This window comes from Cyclopterus lumpus, chromosome 11 (genome assembly GCF_009769545.1).
Source record: "Cyclopterus lumpus isolate fCycLum1 chromosome 11, fCycLum1.pri, whole genome shotgun sequence".
NCBI classification, from domain to species: domain Eukaryota; kingdom Metazoa; phylum Chordata; class Actinopteri; order Perciformes; family Cyclopteridae; genus Cyclopterus; species Cyclopterus lumpus.
The window spans coordinates 12741005-12761161 of NC_046976.1; the positions used below are offsets into that span (position 1 = coordinate 12741005).

The window sequence follows — 20157 nt, forward strand, 5'->3', positions numbered from 1 at the left end:
CAGCTGCGTCCCAAAAAGCAGAAGAAAATATGTATGATATTGCCTTCGTTTTTCAACACAGTCAAACATGTGACTAACGTCATTACTCCAGCGGGTCTTCTGCTGTCACAAGGAGAGTTTGGAAACTGCAACAGAGGGCTCTCAAGCAGCAAACCGACATCTTAATCACATCTTAAATTTCTGTTCAGAAGTCACGGGAAAGATATTTTCATCAATCTTACAACACACAGAGAAACACAAGTTGAAATTGCATACAAACACATATTGGGCAGATGAAAGCAATGATCTGTTACTGATTTACAATAGGCTATTAATTTCAATGAGAAACAAAATATGAGCAGAAAAAGGGGAATTTTCAGACTTTGAAACAGCGGGGAGCCACTTAATATACAGAGTATATACTTTGTCATTGAATGAGAATGAAAACAAATATGTCTGACTCATCCGAGACTTAAGAAAAAACTACACTGTTAATACAAATATAAGGTGATCGTTTCATCTCTCGTGCTTCATGATTACAGATAACTCGTTTAAATAATTCCTTAAAGTCCAGTTGCGTGGAAATCAAATCCATAGCTGTAAAATCCTTAAGGTCTGATAAACTTTGTTTGTATTCCAGTGTAATGAGAGTTTTTAATTAATGGCTAATAAAGTCATTCAGGTAACAACACACACAACAAATAGTTTTCGTGAGTGATCACGTGTTTTCATCGGCTATTTGGAAACATGAAGGAATGTTAGAAACAAAACATCATATGTTGAGCTCGATTCGTTCAATCCAACTGTCATGACAACTGAGCAAATCCACTGATGAGGGCCACGATATGTGATAGATCCGAACGAAATCTAGTAAATGTACTCTGAATTAAGATCATTTTCTTGTCAAATGAAGACGAAATGTAGAAAAACTGTTGACATCAGTACTGTTTATACCCCAGTAGGGGGCAGCACCTCTCCGCAGCTTGGTGGGGCAATCTAATCCAATCAAATACATTATTAATGTCCTTCATTGCCAAAACACATGTATTTAATACAATCAAATTGACAAATCACTATTAGACAACACATACTTGTGTTGCAATCCTCTATAACACACATATAACTGCAACTTACTTAAGTACTTACTAACTTGCAAGTATTATTTTAAGTGTTGATTCCTTTTATGATAATTTTTTTCTGGATTAAGTGATCCATCTTCCATTCTATAATATGTCAGAAGTTTCCTAGAATACAAGCCTGTTTCAAAACTGAGAACAATACATTGGAATGAAGCTCATTAGGGTATAAAGAAGGAAACAAATAAAACCATTCTCCCATTTATTGTTTATGGAGCAGATTCAGACTGTCTAGGCTACATGACGACATCACACGTCGTAGACTTAGCTCTGAGAGAGAGAGCAACACTCCAATATGTTATTTCTATGTTCTATAAAGGTGAAACATTAACTTTTTTAGACATAATTAAGGTTTGGAGTTCTTAATTTAGTTGGTGTTCCCCTTTAAATAATTAGTCGATAATCAAGTGTTGCATGTTCATTTTCTGTGAAGAGACTTTTAGATTAACCAACTAATAGTTTTAAAATCATACAGGAATGACTCTTTGTCTGTCTGTAAGTCCTTCGCACGTCTCCAGAACCGCTCATATCGCTGACATGCAATGACATTGCTTTTGTCGGATTTCTGAATAAACACGTGAACATCGCTTAGTGGAGTAGCGGGGCGGGGCTTCAGGGCTCTGACGATTGCCTCTCGTTGACGGAGTCCACATGAGCAGCTGGACAACAGGAAGCAGACCCAAACCAGCATGTCAACCGAGGTGGTTCGGTCAAAGCAAGCCGCTAATACGCTAATATGGAAATGACTCAAGTGTTGTCTATTTCACGATGTGTATGAGTGTCCTGCGTGTGTGTTTTTCAGGGGTGAAGTTTGTGATTTGAGAGCTCCAGGTAAACACAGTCCCACTTTACGTTTCGCCCTTTCGCTAACTGGGAATGATGGTAGTATCGAAGAAGAAGGCAAATCAAGGATGTTGCCACAGTAAAATGATAAACTATCAATGGTAACACTATTAATAATAATATAGCGCACGTAAATGTTCTGCATTCATATTTTTTACTTCAAATGAATTGTGAAAGAGGCACAATGCCCTTACAACTAGTATTTTAGTTGAATGAATAATGTTGCATCATATTTCATTGTTATATTTTGTGAGTCAAATCTGGATCTCCGACGTGACCAATAACATTTCTTTGTCAAGTAAATGTAGTGCTTCCTCTGAAGTAGAAGTACAACGTAAGTATACAAGTAAGTTGCATATTTTGTACGTCCTTCGATGGCCTTTGTAAGCTATTACAGGGTACAATGTGTGAAGAGTAACTCAATTCAATATTTTTCACATCTAAAAGTCATGATATATCTGTTCGGGGGCCCTTTTAGTTTCGGGCCCTGAGGCCCCAAAAGGAAGTCAGCCCTCTGGTGTTTCTTCCAATGAACCACACTGTAAGCCTATCTCATGGTGTTTCTGGCCAATGGGTGTCCCATGGGTGGGACGCAAATATGTCATGGCAGTTTGTATTGCTGAGGACCCAACGCGGTGTTGAGGGTGAAGATGTTGATGAGCGGTTCTCGAGAACAGGCCAAGCATTCAGCCCGTTCGGAACAGGTGGGTTTGGAACTCAAAATGTTGAGTGGAATCTCTCTGTGTCTCTTTTTTCAGCAGCACAGAAGGCTTCAGCTCTCACTGCTCATAAAACAGAAATATGAATGAACAACATCCTAGAAATGTATTGCGCTGCCAAAGTCTCTGTTATTTTCTCTCTCTGTTCTCTCTCTCTCTCTCTCTCTGTGTGCGAGGATGCATGCAAGTACTTGTCGTGCCTTCTCATTTACAGCTCTGGCTTCTAGTCTGATGGTGGAATGCGGGCACATTCCTGCAGCATGTGGACTGGATCTTCAATGTGTGTCTATGTGTGTATCTATATGCGTGTCCATAAATGTGTGTGTCCACGTTCTTTCATTGTTTGTGTGTGTCTGCAAGTGTGCTGGCAGTGGAAACTTCAATTCGGTGTGCAGGATGGAACATATGGGACTCTTTACTGTGCAGCACTGGAAATACAAGAAGACATTCTTCCCTTTCAGTCTTGAGGCCTATAAACATAATCCCACAAGAAGACAAGCCAAGCTGCAGTCTCTTCTGTCTTTCGGTCTCACTGTGATCTTTCATCTCTCTTTCATTTCCATCCTCTTTGCAACACCCTCATCTTGTTGCCCTTTCAACTTCCCAGTCTGACTCCCCAGGTGTCCCCTCCCTTCTCTGTGTGTACGAAATCGCAATCATCAAAAGCCCTTCTGCCCTGTCATTCTGGGCAGAGGTGAGTGTCTTTGTGTTTAGTGGGAGGAACACAGTGAGCGGCTAATCCCACCCTCTCACTCAGACACAACCAGACAGTCACCACCACCACCACCGGGATGTACTGGTCTCCAAACTGGCTTCTAAGCGTCCATGCTGCACTGCCATGTTGTGCATGAGGTGCCATTTCACAGCTCCAGTCAGCCATAACACAGAACAGAGCTTGCGAAGCAGGCGGAAACAGATGGTCTTCATTTCTAACGACGTGGGGAAGAAAACTTGAGTACAGTCTGACCTTCTGTTGGCCATCACCATAAAGATGATATTGCCCTGAGGTCGCTTGGATAGTGCATTAACAAATCATTAGAATGTTTCCATTGACATCCTCAAATTACTTTTTGGGCGTTTTCCCTTCAACAATTCAGTGGGTTAAATTCACTGTGATAATGAAGGGGAAAAAAACATTTTCCACATGTCAAAAAAGAAAAGAAGAAGGAAAGGAAAACAGATGCCGAGGCTGCCAAGATCTTCTCGTAGAACCGTGGAGATGGAAGCTGGGACCGCCCTGCTTCTCGGCACCGACAGACGGTCATGGGACTGCGAGGCCCACGGCCAGCTGGACTGAGAGAGCAATCTTTGATGTGTGACGCACCGGGGAGACGCCTGTAGCAAGTCGACTCTCTCACACATAAAAACATAAAACACTCATTCCACAGCAATGTGGCCTTATAAACATACAGAGTTTAGGAATTCAGAGTTTTAGGATCCTATACAAGCCATGACTGTTATATTGCCCCCATATGATAGCCTATTAAAACTAACTACTGAGTCCCACATAAAATCAAATCCCTAAATAGACTCATGCAACATTGAAAAACATAGAACTGTCTGTTTGAGTACAATTCATGTGTGAGAGCCTGAATTGTAGTATTTCCCCATTAGAGTTTGTTTTAGTAAAGGTGCTCTAATCATTATCAGGTGAACTGTTGAGACTGTTGAGGATCAGCTCAGCAGGTGGAGGAGCAGGTGGATGTATCAGGTGCATCTTCAAGCCGTTATGAGCTCACATCTTCGCAGGCTCTAGGACCGCGGGATGAGAGGCACCGTCTGCGCACCTCCACCACGAGAAGAAGAAGAAGTTGAGAGCTTAATCTTGAACCTGCTCCGTCTCTCACTCCTGTCCCAGGTCTGGTCCATGGATGCGGAGCTACACTCCAGGAGACTTAATTATTTTTCTACTTTTTGGATGATACCTGTCGAATCTCATCACTTTGAGGGAATTTAAACGACTTCAAAGTTGAGTCAAAGCTCAACAATGGGGAAGTCAAGGCAGCACCGGGCCAACTTCGTATCCCCCTCTCTACACTCCTCCTCATCATGAGGCTGTGGGGCAGAGCTACAGCTGTCCGGAGGAAGATGCTCTGCCTCTGGCTGCTGCTCCTCGGGTTCACCCTGGTTACTTTGGCGCTCTCAGACCTCTTTAACAACCGACGCTGGGACCACAGTCATCAGAGACCTGCGCCTCCCCGCCGCCCCCTCCAGCGGATTCACAATGCACCGGACCTGGAGGTGTTTGTGGACTCCCGGGACCCTGCATTAGAGCTCGGCGTTGATCTCGCCCCGCTAAAATCTCTGCAAGAAGACCAGCTTTTATTCGTGCCATCGGCGCAGGGAACCAAGAACCCGGCGCAGAGGAAAGGGAGTTACAAGGTGCTTCTCCCCGGAGCAAACAAGGACTCCAACCCGCCTGCGCCTCCGACGCAGGGCGAAATGGGGAAAGTGGCGCGGCTTCAATTTGAGGGAGATGTGGAGTTTTCTGCGTTCCAGAAGTACGGGTTCAACGAGGTGGTCAGCGAGAGGATCTCGCTGCATCGCAGGCTGCCCGAGGCGCGCCATCCCGAGTGAGTGCACGACGCGGTGTCCACATAGCGCACGACTGAATAGATCCCGCAAACCCTTTGCGCTGAAATGTGCCCACTTTGGTATTGAAACGCGTTCATTTGTCTCCCAGGTGTTTGGGGGAGCAGTACAGCGAGTCGCTGCCGTCGGCCAGTGTTGTCATCTGTTTCCATGACGAGGCTTGGTCCACACTACTGCGCACCGTGCACAGCGTGCTGGATACTGCACCCAAACAGTATCTGCAAGAGGTCCTGTTGGTGGACGACCTTAGCCACCACGGTGAGTTGCTCAATCTGCACACGTCCGTCCGTCCGTCCATCCATCCATCCATCCATCCATCCATCCACTTGACCTGTGCTGACCGCATGCCAATGTATTTGTCTCGGTTCACTTCTCAGGTCACATGAAGAGTGTGCTCAGTGAATATGTGTCTCATCTGGAGGGGGTGCGTTTGATCCGCAGCACCAAGCGCCTGGGCGTTGGAGGGTGCCGTACTCTGGGTGCTGCCAGAGCTGCGGGAGAGGTGCTGGTGTTTATGGACTCCCACTGTGAATGCCAAAAGGGTTGGCTGGAACCACTGCTGGAGAGAGTGGCCCAGGACAGGTACTATTTAATTTAATTATGTAGCCTACAAAAGTAATGAACAACTCTTGTTATTCCACTGCCCAATTCCTAACGACAATAATTACAAATTGCTCTGTTGGTTGAATGTCAAACATATATAAACCCAGCATCTGTACCTAAGCCGGTCTGCTCGTTTCTCCATGTGTTCTGCTGTTTGACAGAACCACTTGAGAGAAGTGAGAAGACGGAGGGGTCAGAGTTATCAGTTGTCCGTATGCATTAGTCAACCATGGGATACATGTGCTGTGTGTACACAAAGCTGCAGCTCTCATGACTCTTGTGTCTCAGACTGCCTGCAGCGTAGCTCTTGTTACACTAGGTAATTAGGCTGAACTCTCAGACCTGCAGTCTGCAACTCTCTCAGCCACATGTTTGACCCTTTGCCCATTTCTTGCTCTCTTTAATCTCTTCATTCCATTTCTTCTGAGCATCACATCACATCCTCATGTGTGAACCAGAACAGACCCCAAAGGACAGCTTGTCTCTGGAGACAAGACATAAACCATCATAGTCTAAGATATTTACAGTTAAACACACACACACACACACACACACACACACACACACACACACACACACTAATGAGGAAACTTTTTTCTTTTTCTCAGTGCCTTACTGCATATGCTTTGAATTATAAGTGAAAATATAACCAAGCGAGGATGGTTAGGAATATTAAATGTTCTTATTCTTCAAAATCTTTGACTGACAGGAGCATGCTTCTCATTCATAACATACACCTCGTTTTGAATCTCCCTACTTGATGAATGTCAATGAAAAAGGACACATTTGAATAATACATGGGTGTGGTCTCATTGCAGGACCAGAGTGGTGTCCCCCATAATGGATGCGATAGACTGGCAGACCTTTCAGTACAATGCCACCCGGTGGCCAGTCAGGGGAGTGTTTGACTGGAGACTTGACTTCCACTGGGAATCTAACCCTCAGCTGCAAGATAAAGACCCAGACTCAGCTGTTCGACCTGTGCAGTGAGTTTACAGCAACAGGATATCAGTTGTGCTTTCATGACACCAGTATGTACCAATTTACTCGTAGTAATGTTTAGTGAGGGCTAAGAGGAACCACTGATTAACTTTGCTCATATCTTATTTTCTGTTTATGTGTGCAGATGTGGAAACACACCATTTTGAGGTTGGGACCCCCAAAGGGGCTGCGAGATGGACAGGAGGGGTCATGAGATGATGAACAAGTTAGAAAAGAATAAAATAATAAAAAATGTGTTCATTTTTCTCTTATATTTTCAGTGTGTAATTAAACCGCATTAGGCCAATAGGTAAAGTAAGGTTCTCTTTGCTTTAAGTGCTCATAGCCCATATAAATATGTGACCTTTGACAAGGAGTCACAAGTTAACTTTAAGAACCATTGCTCCTGGCTCTGTGCTGTGAATGACTTGTCCTTGTGAATTAATACTTAAGACTGTCTCTCTGTTGCTGTGACACAGAGACACATTCCTGTGTTAGTTCTTGGCCAATAAAGTGATGCTGATTCTGTCTACGACAGGAGTCCAGCGTTAGGAGGCGGAGTTGTGGCCGTTGACAGACATTTCTTCCAGAGTGTGGGAGCCTACGACCCTGGGATGCTGCTGTGGGGAGTGGAACAAATTGAGCTGTCAATCAGGGTAAAGCATTTTTTTTTTAAAATCGACTTTCCATCCAAATCTGCAATCCGCCATCTCACACATTACAGAGAGATGACAGATTGCTTTTGTTTTTCTTCTTAAACCATGTACGCCTTTTTTTTAGGGATGCTTTGGCTGATTAAGTTGCCTTCTGTCAGGGCCTTAGGAATGTCTTTCTGGGACATGATGCCTTTTGCAAATGGAAATCTCAAGTTGAATAGTGGTCTGGGAATGTCTGGGCCGGGGGTGGCAAATAAGAGAAGAAAATATTACATGGCCACTTTTTCCCCTTAATGACCATAAACATTAATATTTGGGAAATGTCGCATGTTATGTGACAGATTGAATTGGAAAATGGTGCAGTGTGTTGAAATAAAAATCACTATGCAGCTTGCAAAACAAACAAAACCTGTTCCCGCTATCCCAGGTGTGGTCATGCGGGGGCACCATGGAGGTGGTTCCTTGCTCACGTGTGGCCCACCTCGACCATCACCACCTGCCATACCGCTTCCCAGAGGAGCAGCTTCAGAGGAACAAGATCCGGATAGCAGACATCTGGATGGACGCATACAGGAAGATCTTCTACAGGAGAGACACACTCGCTCATTTCATCAGGCAGGTGTGTATGTTAGAGATTGTTTGGTGAGTGTACCAAATATAAAAAAGAAATCTAACACAGCTAGTCCTGTGGTGCGGTCGCAACAACCTAGAGCTGAACACGCTTAAAACCGTGGAGATGACAGTGGACTTTAGGAGGAGCCCCCCAGCACTGCCCCCCCTCATCATACACAACACTACTGTGTTGGCTGTGGAATCCTTCAGGTTTCTGGGATCCACAATCTCCCGGAATCTGAAGTGGGAACCCAACATCAACACCATCATCAAGAAGGCCCAGCAGAGGCTGTACTTCCTGCGCCAGCTTAGGAAGTACAACCTGCCTCAGGATCTGCTGACCTTGTTCTACACCGCAGTCATAGAGTCTGTTCTGTGCACCTCAATCACTGTCTGGTTTGGATCGGCCACCAAACTGGACAAGAACAGACTCCAACGGACAGTCAGGTCTGCAGTAAAGATCATTGGTGCCAACCTGCCCACCATCCAAGACCTGTACACCTCCAGAGTCAGGAAACGGGCAGGAAAAATCACTGCAGACCCCTCACACCCCGGACACAAACTATTCAAACTCCTCCCCTCTGGTAGACGCTACAGATCACTGTTAGCCAAAACCTCCAGACTCAAAAACAGTTTCTTCCCCCTTGCCGTCTCACTACTGAACAAATAACACCACTGTAGCATATATATACATATATATATTTATATTTATATACTTTAAATCCCTGCACTTCTCGCACTCTCCACTTCTTCTTGCACTACTGCTGTGCAACATTCCACAGCCACTGTATATAGCCATTCCGCCTGTACATACTCTTAAACTCCTTAGTCCATTGCACTGTTTGTTTGTATTGTACTGTATTGTATATTGTGTTGTATATTTGTATTAAGTTGTATATTTGTATACTGTATTGTATTGTATTGTGTTGTATTGTGTTGTATATTTTGTGTAAGCACACTGAGAGTCACCTTACCAAGTCAAATTCCTTGTTTGTGCAAACTTACTTGGCCAATTAAACCTGATTCTGATTCTGATTCTGATTCTGATTAATTGTTATTTCTTCTGTGCAGTCTGAGAACCCGAACATCACAGAGCGTCTGTGGCTTAAGAGGAGTCTGGGCTGTCGTAACTTTCACTGGTACCTTATGACAGTTTATCCACAACTTTACATCCCCCAGGACAGACCTATGCTGTCAGGCGAGGTAATGCACGCACGCACGCACGCACGCACGCACGCACGCACGCACGCACGCACGCACGCACGCACGCACGCACGCACGCACGTGTCCCATATTTCTTGCACTGTGTTTATTTGTCTGATTGTCCAATGTTACGCACCACATGCCAAGACAAATTCCTTGTATGTCCAATATATTTGGCAATAAATGGTTCTGATTCTGATTCTGCCCGTCCAAAGCTGTACAATGTCGGCACTGGCAGCTGTGCAGACTACCCCCGAGGGCTGGGACCGAAGGGTGGGGCCATGAACGCAGCGCTGTGCAGTGGGACGGGCAGTCAGGTAACCATAACAACAGTTGTCAAAGACAGACAGGCAGCACACAGTGGCAAAGATGATCTCTCTTGTCGTTGCAGCACTGCGATCTGAACTCTGAGTTTGAAGTGCGTTGGGGTCCCATGGGGGCTTTGTGTTTGGACGCCAGTGGAGAGCGGGTGATCTTATCTCCGTGCCCCAGACACCGACCAACCACCAGCAGACTCCAGTGGAAGTTCATAAAGGCAAGACAGAGAGTTAAACGTCATTGTTATCTATCTCATTAGATGTATATGGTCACAGCAGGCATTTGGCTAACTCTCTGTGTCTGTTTTTTGCTTCAGCTGAGCGGTCAACTGGTTCACCAGCAGTCCCAGTTATGTCTTGAGGTCGTGAAGGAAGGAGCTCTCACACAAAGCAGCCTGAGAGAAGTCAACGGCCACTCAAAGACAGGAGGTCTCTTCCTGCGCCCCTGCACCCATCACCCCAGACAACAGTGGCACTTTGAGCAACTAGTAGCTCCTAAAGGTGCCTGACACAGAGAGCAGCGGGGGAGTCCTGCTATTAATGTATATTATCTTATACTATGTGCTATGCATAGTGGCATGCAGTAAGTAAGATGGTGCAAAAAAATACAAAAACAGATGAACCTTTTCTGCACTTTGCCAGTCAGCATTTGTTGCTCCTGTTTTAAGGATTGCAAATACAAGTTATTGTTAGATAATAAACAGACTATCTAAAGAAATGAAATACAAGATATGATTACTTATTTCAATCTGTTTATTTAGTAATACTCATTGTATTTATGTATATTTAATTATATTCTTAGTGGAAACATGTAGAGAACATTATCTTAAATGATCTTCTGTAGACTAAATGCTGTCATATATTCATGGTGTTTCATATGTTCTTGTGCACATTATTGAAAGATCGGCAGACAGAATCACATGATGAACACAGCTTCATCTCTATAAACTTACCTGGATGGAAATTCTGAGGGAGAACTTGTAATAGAGAGGACCAAAATTAGTCCATGGTATATCTTTATAATACATAGAATTTGTTCTGGACAAAACTTTAACCCCGACACCACCATTGCAGCCTTCCCCTCTCTCTATCTCAAAGTAGAGAACATTGTGACTTAAAACCAATTCATCACATTGAATAATAAAATTGGTTAATTTTTCTGAACAGTTCAATTACTGGTAGGGATCAGGTAAAACATACTCAAATGTTGTACTCACTTTATGACAGACCTAAAGGTAGATTTATTATCGCAAAGAGATGTTTGAAAATCACATAATATTCAGGTGCATACATACTTATGGTTGTGTAGTTATGTCCCTGCAAACCCAGGTGTTTTTAATTATTATATTGATTAGAGAGCTAATCATTCAATTTGTCATAGTCACAGCTGCTATAATCACTTTAACGATGGAGCTGCTCTATTTAAGTGTCCCAGTAGAAGATGGGACAGTGAGACAGTCAGCCAGAGAGCACAATACTGGAATATAACCATCATTCATTTGATCCTTACATGCACTTTAGTCCAAAAAAAAAAACTACCTTTGGTGCAACGTAACTCAACAGGAGAGTAAGAGAGACGGCAATCAGGAGGCCTGAAAACACACGTGTGAGAGATTCATTCACAACAGGTTTTATTCAAACTTTTTCAATGCTTTATAATGCATATTGACAAAAAATCTAGACTCGTACATTATCAGCTGCGAACAGCAGAGGGAGCCATCTGCCAATCTTCTAAAGCCCCAACTGATCACTTATTGTTATGCACAATATCATTCACCGATGAGAATATCCTTAAAGATGTCCTCCTAATAAACATGATTATGCTACACAGTCAGCCTATCATGTGACAGTAATATCCTAATATGCATGGGACTGAGTTGATGCTGCGATTATGATGTGATTAACATCCAGTGTCATGTGTTGTTGTTTACTTGTGTCTGCTGTAACTCATATCTCAATCATAAGTGTGGCCATTATTCAAGCCACAGAGGTTAGGATGTCAACTGGCAGGCAGGGGGACGCTCAGCTTGTCCCCAGGCCTTGAGTGCTAATAACCGCCTATTCTCTGTCACACTAGTGCTTTTCTTAACCCATGGTGCACTTAGCCCAGTCAAGTACACAGCACCTTTTAGAATAAAAAAAAAGTCATGGTATGTCTTCAGCTTCGAGGCATAGGTCAAACACTCGGACAAAATACGTCTTCTTTCTCAGTTGCATAACTCTAGGCTACTGAGCTGTTGGACAAGCAGGAGAACTTCTCTACTTTAGCTCTTCAGAGGATGTCAAGAGGCCATGGGGTCATTGTGTTGCTAATATCACTGAAAAGCAATCCATGTTTGCCCTGAAGACTGCAGGACATAGTCTCTACCTATAAAGTAAACTAAAGGAACAAAAAAAGCCAGGGAAAGGCATGACAGTTTAGTCCTTGTTAACAACTGGACCCCTAAAACAGCTCGAAACATACAAGATATTGTTTTGATATATGAGATTTGCTTATCGGCATGTTTCATCTGAGACGTCATTCCAGTTTGGGGTCTCGGAGACACTAGCTCTAAATCATGATTAATTACAATGGATTTTAATAATGCTCTATAACTGTGGTGGGAAATGATGCCACTTTCCTAATCACAACCAACGTGTTTTGGGACTTCTGTTAAAACTCCTTGGGGTACAATCTCATCATAAGTAACTTCACAATGAACTTCAAGATTATATTATTTCTATGCTTTTTGTCAAATGAAAGTAATGTACTGTCAGGATCTGTAGTGTTGTTTCGTGTTTCCTGTCTTATTTTGAAGTCCTTGTCTCTCGTGTCCTCTGTTTCTCTTCACTTCCTGTCCCTGTGATTGTCTGCCCTGTTCCTGATTGTTTCCTCCTGTGTCCAATCACCTGCACCAGCCCTCTGTATTTAAGTCCTGTTCATGTCATTCCCCTTGGTCGGTTCGTCTTGTCTAGATCGTGGAAGATCTTGTGTGTAAGACTGTTTTGGAATCCTTTTTTGGAATCCTGTTTTGGAATCCTGTTTAGCAATAAAAGTTGCTTTTCCATCGTTGACGGCGTTTGGGTCCTGTGTTCCAAGCTGCACATAACAGAACGAACCGACCAAAGATGGACCCAGCCTACAACCCCTTCGAAGGGACCCGCTTGGCCTATGGGGGCCCTCGTAGCCTCCAGAAGGGGAACTACAACCCCCATAGGGTCTCGGCACCAAACCCATTCGAAGGGACCCGCTTGGCCTATGGGGGCCCTCGTAGCCTGCAGAAGGGGAACTACAACCCCCATAGGGTCTCGGCACCAGACCCCTTCAACGGGACCCGTTTGGCTTATGGGGGGCCTCGTAGCCCCAGGGGCAGAGGTCACCCAGGCCCAGCCCCGGAGTGGGGGGCGCAAACCTCCGGACCGCGTCGGTGGAGGGTTCCGGCTGCCGCCTCTGTGCCGCAGACTACTCCGGTTCCCGCAGTCGCCTCCGTGCTGCAGCCCTCGCCCGTTCCTGTTGCCGCCTCCGTGTTCCGGCCAACCCCAACTTCCTGGGACCTATTGGACTTCCGGCCGGCCCTTGCTTCCTTTGCCTTATCCCAGGACGCTTTCCGGGACATGATGGAGTCCCTCCGAGCGTTAGACATGGTCCTGCTTCGGCCGCAGTCTACGCCGGTTCCTGCAGACGCTGCGCCGCAGTCAATGCCGGTTCCTGCCGACGCTGCGCCACAGTCCACGCCGCAGTTCCGTGTTCCGTCGGCGCCCCAGCCGACTCCAGCTCCCCGTGTCCCGTCGTCGCCCCGGCCGACTCCAGCTCCCCATGTCCCGTCGGCGCCTCGGCCGACTCCAGCTCCCCGTGTCCTGTCGGCGCCCCGGCCGACCCCCGCTCCTCGTGTCCTGTCGGCGCCCCGGCCGATCCCAACTCCTCGTGCCCTGTCGGCGCCCCGGCCGACTCCAGCTCCCTGTGTCCCGTCGGCGCCCCGGCCGACCCCAGCTCCCTGTGTCCCGTCGGCGCCCCGGCCGACCCCAGCTCCTCGTGTCCCGTCGGCACCCCGGCCGATCCCAGCTCCTCGTGTCCCGTCGGCGCCCCGGCCGATCCCAGCTCCCCGTGTCCTGTCGGCGCCCCGGCCGATCCCAGCTCCTCGTGTCCCGTCGGCGCCCCGGCCGACCCCAGCTCCTCGTGTCCCGTCGGCGCCTCGGCCGACCCCAGCTCCTCGTGTCCCGTCGGCGCCTCGGCCGATCCCAGCTCCTCGTGTCCCGTCGGCGCCCCGGCCGACCCCGGCTCCTCGTGTCCCGTCGCCGCCCCGGCCGTCCCCGGCTCCCCTTGTCCTGTCGCCGCCCCGGCAGACCCCGATTCCCCGGGTCACGTCGCCGCCCCGGCAGACCCCAGTTCCCCGGGTCACATCGCCGCCCCGGCCGACTCAGGCTCCCTGTGTTCGGTCGCCACCCTGGCCGCTTCCTTTGACACGACCTACGGCTCCAGAGCCCGGTTCCCCTGAGCCCGGTTTTCCGGAGTCCGTCTGTCCGTCTGGTGACCGTCCTTCTGCCCGTCCCCCGGAGCAGGTCTATGTGCCTGGTGGCCATCCTCCTGTCCGTCCCCCGGAGCCCTTCCGTCCGCCTGGTGGCCGTCCTTCAGCCCGTCCCCCAGAGCCCTTCAGTCCTCCTGGTGGTCGTCCTCCGGCCCGTCCCCCGGACTTCTTCTGCCAGGCTTTTGGTCCCGCCTCCGGCTCCCCTCCACCCACCCTGGGGGACTGTGTTGGGTCGTCTGGAATCCGCCCCTTGAGGGGGGGGTTATGTCAGGATCTGTAGTGTTGTTTCGTGTTTCCTGTCTTATTTTGAAGTCCTTGTCTCTCGTGTCCTCTGTTTCTCTTCACTTCCTGTCCCTGTGATTGTCTGCCCTGTTCCTGATTGTTTCCTCCTGTGTCCAATCACCTGCACCAGCCCTCTGTATTTAAGTCCTGTTCATGTCATTCCCCTTGGTCGGTTCGTCTTGTCTAGATCGTGGAAGATCTTGTGTGCATGTTTTGTATCCTGGTTTTTTTGGAATCCTGTTTTGGAATCCTGTTTAGCAATAAAGGTTGCTTTTCCATCGTTGACGGCGTTTGGGTCCTGTGTTTCAAGCTGCACATAACATGTACTTGTTCATGCCCTTATTAACATTTTAAACTAATGTTCAACATTTTTTGAATTTGTAATACCAGTGCGTTATGGTAATTGCTGTATTTTGTCGGATATGGAAGCTCAGTTTCTGTCAAAGGGACGGGCTACCACTTCAATGCATTTTTCATTACAGGGTTTATTACAGAATTTTAAAAAATTGCAGAGAGGAGACTGTTCCGCAATTCATGCATCAAACCTGTCATGGAGTCAGCACCCAATGTCATACTAACACAAAGGATCTGTGAAAAAGGACCGGAGACATGTCGCATGTCGCATTCTCACCAACACATCTTCCGATGAACCGGTGAGACTCAGATGGATGTCAGCTGCTGTGGTGCATGGAGCCGGGGCCTCCTTATGAAGATCCATGGGCCTATTTCACCCAGGACGGGGCTGGCTGTACTTAATGTGCGCGTCTCTAAGAGCCTTGGGTGTTCTTTACACAGACACTGTTGTTTTCATTCATTCGTTATGTGCTTGTTGTGCAATTAGGTCTATGTGGATGGGTCAGGAGCCGCGGCTGACACTGAGTAAAGATTAAGTGCATTAAAATGTGACAAAAACTTGGCTTGCAGCAGCAATTATAGTGAGAGACAAAAAGGGCTTCTGAGTGTCTCATTTAGAAAGTTCCTGGTGACACAAACACTTAATAAGGGCACCTTTTTAACACTTGAAAGGGGAAAATGGTAGCAGCAATCTTTCTTATTTCCCACTTTATATGCTAGGTGGCGTGGCTTAAATATAAAGGCTGCTAAACAGGCGGTGAGAGTATGATTACATTATTTGAATTTGGTCATAAATTGTAAAACAATGGTGGTAACATTCTGAATGAACTAGATTAGATTTAGATTGACGTTTTGATTAAGAACAAATTTGATTAAAAAATAAAAATGTGTTGAGTGTTTTGTAATACATGGTCATCTGATTCTGAGGGTCGATAATCCGTCGACAAAGAGACAATATTGGCCACACGATTACAGTCATTCCTGCTTATATGATGCAAACATCCCTATCTCTCTCTCTCTCTTTGTTTAAAAGAAAAGGACTTAGATGAAAAACACTGAGACAAGACTGCAGAGACATCTAGCCCTCTACTGCTATCATCTTGACAGCTAGTTTAATGCGTTTGCAGTCTCTGATTAGATGACTATACAGAAAAACTGGAGGACTTTGGCTCATTTTGTAATCTCAACTTTTGGATATCATCCTTGGAAAACACACCGACGTACAACAGAATGGAAAGGTACCTCGTCTACGGCTGTCTGTGTTTGAACAGTAAAATACTGCCAGGTGTTCACATACAGAGGACTGCTTTTTATCTTCTTTTAATTCTAGTGGGCATTTTAGTCTAGACTTATAGAAAGGGACCCTTACATCACTGCTACATCCAACACAATGGAATACAACTATTTAACAAAGCTCTACATGCTGATGATCCTCCTATCTGATGCTTTGCCCGACTGCACTCTGACAGGTGAGCAACAATGGAGGTAGTTTAGCAGCTGTTCCAGTATCCTCGCTCGATGACCATAGCCAGACCTACACTTCCCAGAGAAGAAACCACCATTAATCTCTGAGATGCACATTGTTCTTCCACCACCACCACCACTTGTATTGTTGCCGCTCTGACTCATTTATCAAACACACAAGATGTCCTGCAAGCTTCCCCCTCCCTTCCTGCATTATACCAAATGCAAATGTAGCCATTTGGATGTGCAGCAGCAGCCACAGTCTCACCCCGAGTGGAACAGATACATGTAAAGCCCTTGTGTGGAGAACTTTCTCCACATCGGACACGTGGATGTGTGCTCTCTCATATGCAAACAGACACTTGATATGTACGGCCGTACACACAACCAGAAGCACACACACATTCAAACACAAACATAATGTGTCCTTGGTTTAGCACACAGCTCAGCTTTTCTTTTTGTTAGCAGGCAGCCTATCAGGGCTGAATGGAGACACCTCACCACAGCTGGCAGATTTTAGAATATCTCAATTTTGTCCATGGAGATGAAAGAAGAGAAAGGGACAGGTTTTTAGTTTACCTGAGAGAGAAGTTCACACCACCCGCACAGCGATGGTGTTTTTTTTAGGACTGAAAACTGGGATGGGGGACAAGTGAAGAGGCTCTTTTCACTGGGATAAAGTGCTCATTTGAATGGAAGAGTGAATGTGTGTGTGTGTGTGTGTGTGTGTGCTCACACAGCATTTCTGTGTGCACAGATGAAAAGAGTGGACGGGGATGAATAGTTTCCGTATTTGGGTCAGGGCCATCATTAAACAATGTGAACAGAGTGGATTAAACAGACGGCAATAGAGACAAGATGAAACACAGTTAGATGTTTTTAAGTATAAAGATGAATGCTCATACACCATGAGTCCACTTCCCACCTCTTTTACTGTAATCCTTTTCTCCTTTTAGCATCTGTGTTGCACGTGAATTATTCTTCCATCTCTGTTCCCTTCTCCTCTTTTTAGTCAGACCCAACTTTAATCAGAAACCACAAGTGGTGGGAAAGAGGGAGGCAGATGGGCTTCAGTTAGCTAGTGACAGATTGTGGGAAGCGGTGAATAAAAGATGAGTTTGCTAGCAGGTGGATAAAATGATGCATAAACAGCCAGGAAAGGATTGTCTGTACACCATTAAATATGGATGGGTCTTCAAGACCCCGGGCTAAATAACAGCATTCCCACAGATGTGCTGGAGGTGCTGCTAAACCCACAAATAATCATTCTCAATGCAAACACGCCCCCACCGACCTGCAAGTTTCTTCTCAGGAAAAAACACACAAGAAATGATCAAAGCGGGGAATATTTTGACCGCACATCATCTTCATTTTCACTTTCCACCAATGCATTTACACACATGAAGAGAGAAAACACTGCCACATCACCATACGGTGTATGTCCCCTGCAATCCCACTGGTGTATGTATCTAACTCAGACAGATCCAGTATTCCCCTCACTCCACTTCCTGTAAACACACACACACACAAACACACGCACACACACACACACACCCTTTGCCAGGTGAGAGCAGCTGGACCTATGACAAACATGTCAATGTGATCCACAGCACACATACTTACTCAGTTTTCACCCAACGCCCACGTCACCAATGAGACATGGCGGTTGCTGCGCTTTCACCTCAGATGAACCGTGGCAGCAGCTAACAAAAGACCGACACACACACACATGCACAAAACAAATACACTCTACTATTAAAAAAAATGTGGAAAATCAACAGTCTTGTATGACAGAGATCTGGCCTCATTAACCTTGTGTGTTTTGGTGGACATGTATTTGTTGATGTGTCCAAGAACAATTCAGCGACAGCTGTTGCATGAATTTGCATACATTACATTACATTACATGCCATTTAGCTGACGCTTTTATCCAAAGCGACTTACAATAAGTGCATTAAACCATGAGTCCAAACTCAGAACAACAAGAATCAAGCAAGTACAATTTCTTCAATAACGTTAAACTACAGAGTACTATTCGTAAGTGCCATTTAAGTGCTACTAAAGTGCTAAACAACAGAGTGCTATCGGTAAGGGACATTACCAATAGCATAAAACTCTGCACACATATTCAAGTCTCCATCATGATAAATTATTATAACGTTTCCACTGCCGACATCATTAGTTCAAAGTTTAATTATATCCAATACTTTAATATAGGACCAAACACTTCCATAAATGACATTCCCATCGGCCTGAGCTGCAGGTTACAAAGGTTAGCATGCTAATATGCTAAACTAAGATTGTGCATGCTAATATGCTAAACTAATATTGTGAACATGATTATCATTATACCTGCTAAACATCAGCATGTTAACATTGTCATTGCAAGCTCTTTAGCTGATGATGTTAGCATTTGGCTCCATTCACAGCCTCATTGAGTTGCTAACATGTTTGTAGAAATGGCATAGCCTAATATATACCTGGTTTAGCTGTAATCCAATGACATCATACATTTATTTGGATGTCAGGAGATTATTGCAGAAACATACACACAAATAAAATCATTAGATTTGCTGGAGGAGTAGGCTTTGAACCATCTCATGAAGAGTGATTGTTTTTTATTTGAATCATGAAACTGATCAGGAAGTACATTTTATTCTGCATGAGCAGACATTTTATCCACTGACTTCCAAAACACAATAATTGAGCTAAATTAAGGCCTTTGATAGACACCAATCCTTGTATTGTGTTTTACATATGGGTTTTAAGAAATTGTTTTGCTTTGTTAAAAAAGGGGGACTCCTAAATGTGACAATCAATGAACAAAAACCATAAGCCAGGCGCATAACAGTCATATTTGTCATTTATTAGCAGTTAACAGTTTTTTTGTATCTAATAATATCAAAATGTTATGGGAAGAAAAAAGTTTTTATTACAGTACATTCCAAATGAAGAGAAGCAGACGCAAACCTACATGAAGTCAAAGGAGTACAGTAGATGATCTGTTAGGAGTTTGGATATTTGTCCTAGTTTAAGATTGCATTGGCTGGTATCAGCAAACAGCACTACTATACATTCATATACAGTAGCATCATTAAGTGCCATTCCACATTCTTGCATTACTTGAGGTAAAAAAATACATCTTTAGTATTGATACATTCATAGAAATATAAAAGCGTCTTTATTTCTTTATTGTGCTTTTATATGGGAGTATTGCCTTTGCTCGGAACAGCTGAGAAAATGGATCTCAGAGATGGTATTCCTGGGTGACAATCGGGGATATGGCCTCCATCGTGGATCAGGAACCAATTTAGTATCGGCACGTTGCTCCAGGCCACTGCACAACAGGGGCTCCTACATTGTCCCTAAATTACCCAGTTGTTAGACTGAGCCAACATACAAAAAATATGCATCAGTAAATGTCAGATTCAGCTAATAAACGATTGAACCGTGTTTCCTTTAAATAGATAGATAAATGGCAAGCTGGAGTTCCACAGGGTGACATGCAGTATGTTAATGTGTGTCTACAGGCACCACGCAAAAGGCTTGAAACGGCATGCAGAGAGCAAGAGAAGGATAAAGAAGGAGGGAGAGAGAGAGTGTAGGTGGAGAAAAACACTGGAAAAGAGAAGCAGAGAGGGTGAACGAGTCCCCGTGCTCAGTGTGACAGACGACAGCAGAGGCTGTGCTGCCTGAGGCACATCATACCCCCACCTCCATAACCAACTTCCTCTACCCTCCACCCCCTCTTCCCCTGAGGTCCAGTGGTAAAGAGCTCAATACGTCCCATCTCACTTTTCAGACCATTTTGTGCTCCCAGTCCAACCAGTCCCAACAAGCCACGCACTGGTACACGCAATCCAGAGCATCATGCGTGGGTTGAGTGAGTAAGGAAAGAAGGTTTAAAAGGA

At 45.3% G+C, this 20157-nt stretch overlaps 1 protein-coding gene across 1 annotated transcript; it reads left to right on the forward strand.

The window, feature by feature from the left end:
- Positions 1-3861: 3861 nt before the first annotated feature.
- Positions 3862-10340, forward strand: LOC117739042 (polypeptide N-acetylgalactosaminyltransferase 15-like). The gene is made up of 10 exons (XM_034545302.1): positions 3862-5250; positions 5361-5527; positions 5647-5851; positions 6691-6858; positions 7392-7509; positions 7937-8128; positions 9193-9324; positions 9540-9641; positions 9716-9859; positions 9959-10340. Exons 1-10 carry the CDS (start codon positions 4727-4729, stop codon positions 10148-10150), a joined length of 1944 nt encoding a protein of 647 aa, XP_034401193.1. The 5' UTR covers positions 3862-4726; the 3' UTR covers positions 10151-10340.
- Positions 10341-20157: the final 9817 nt, after the last annotated feature.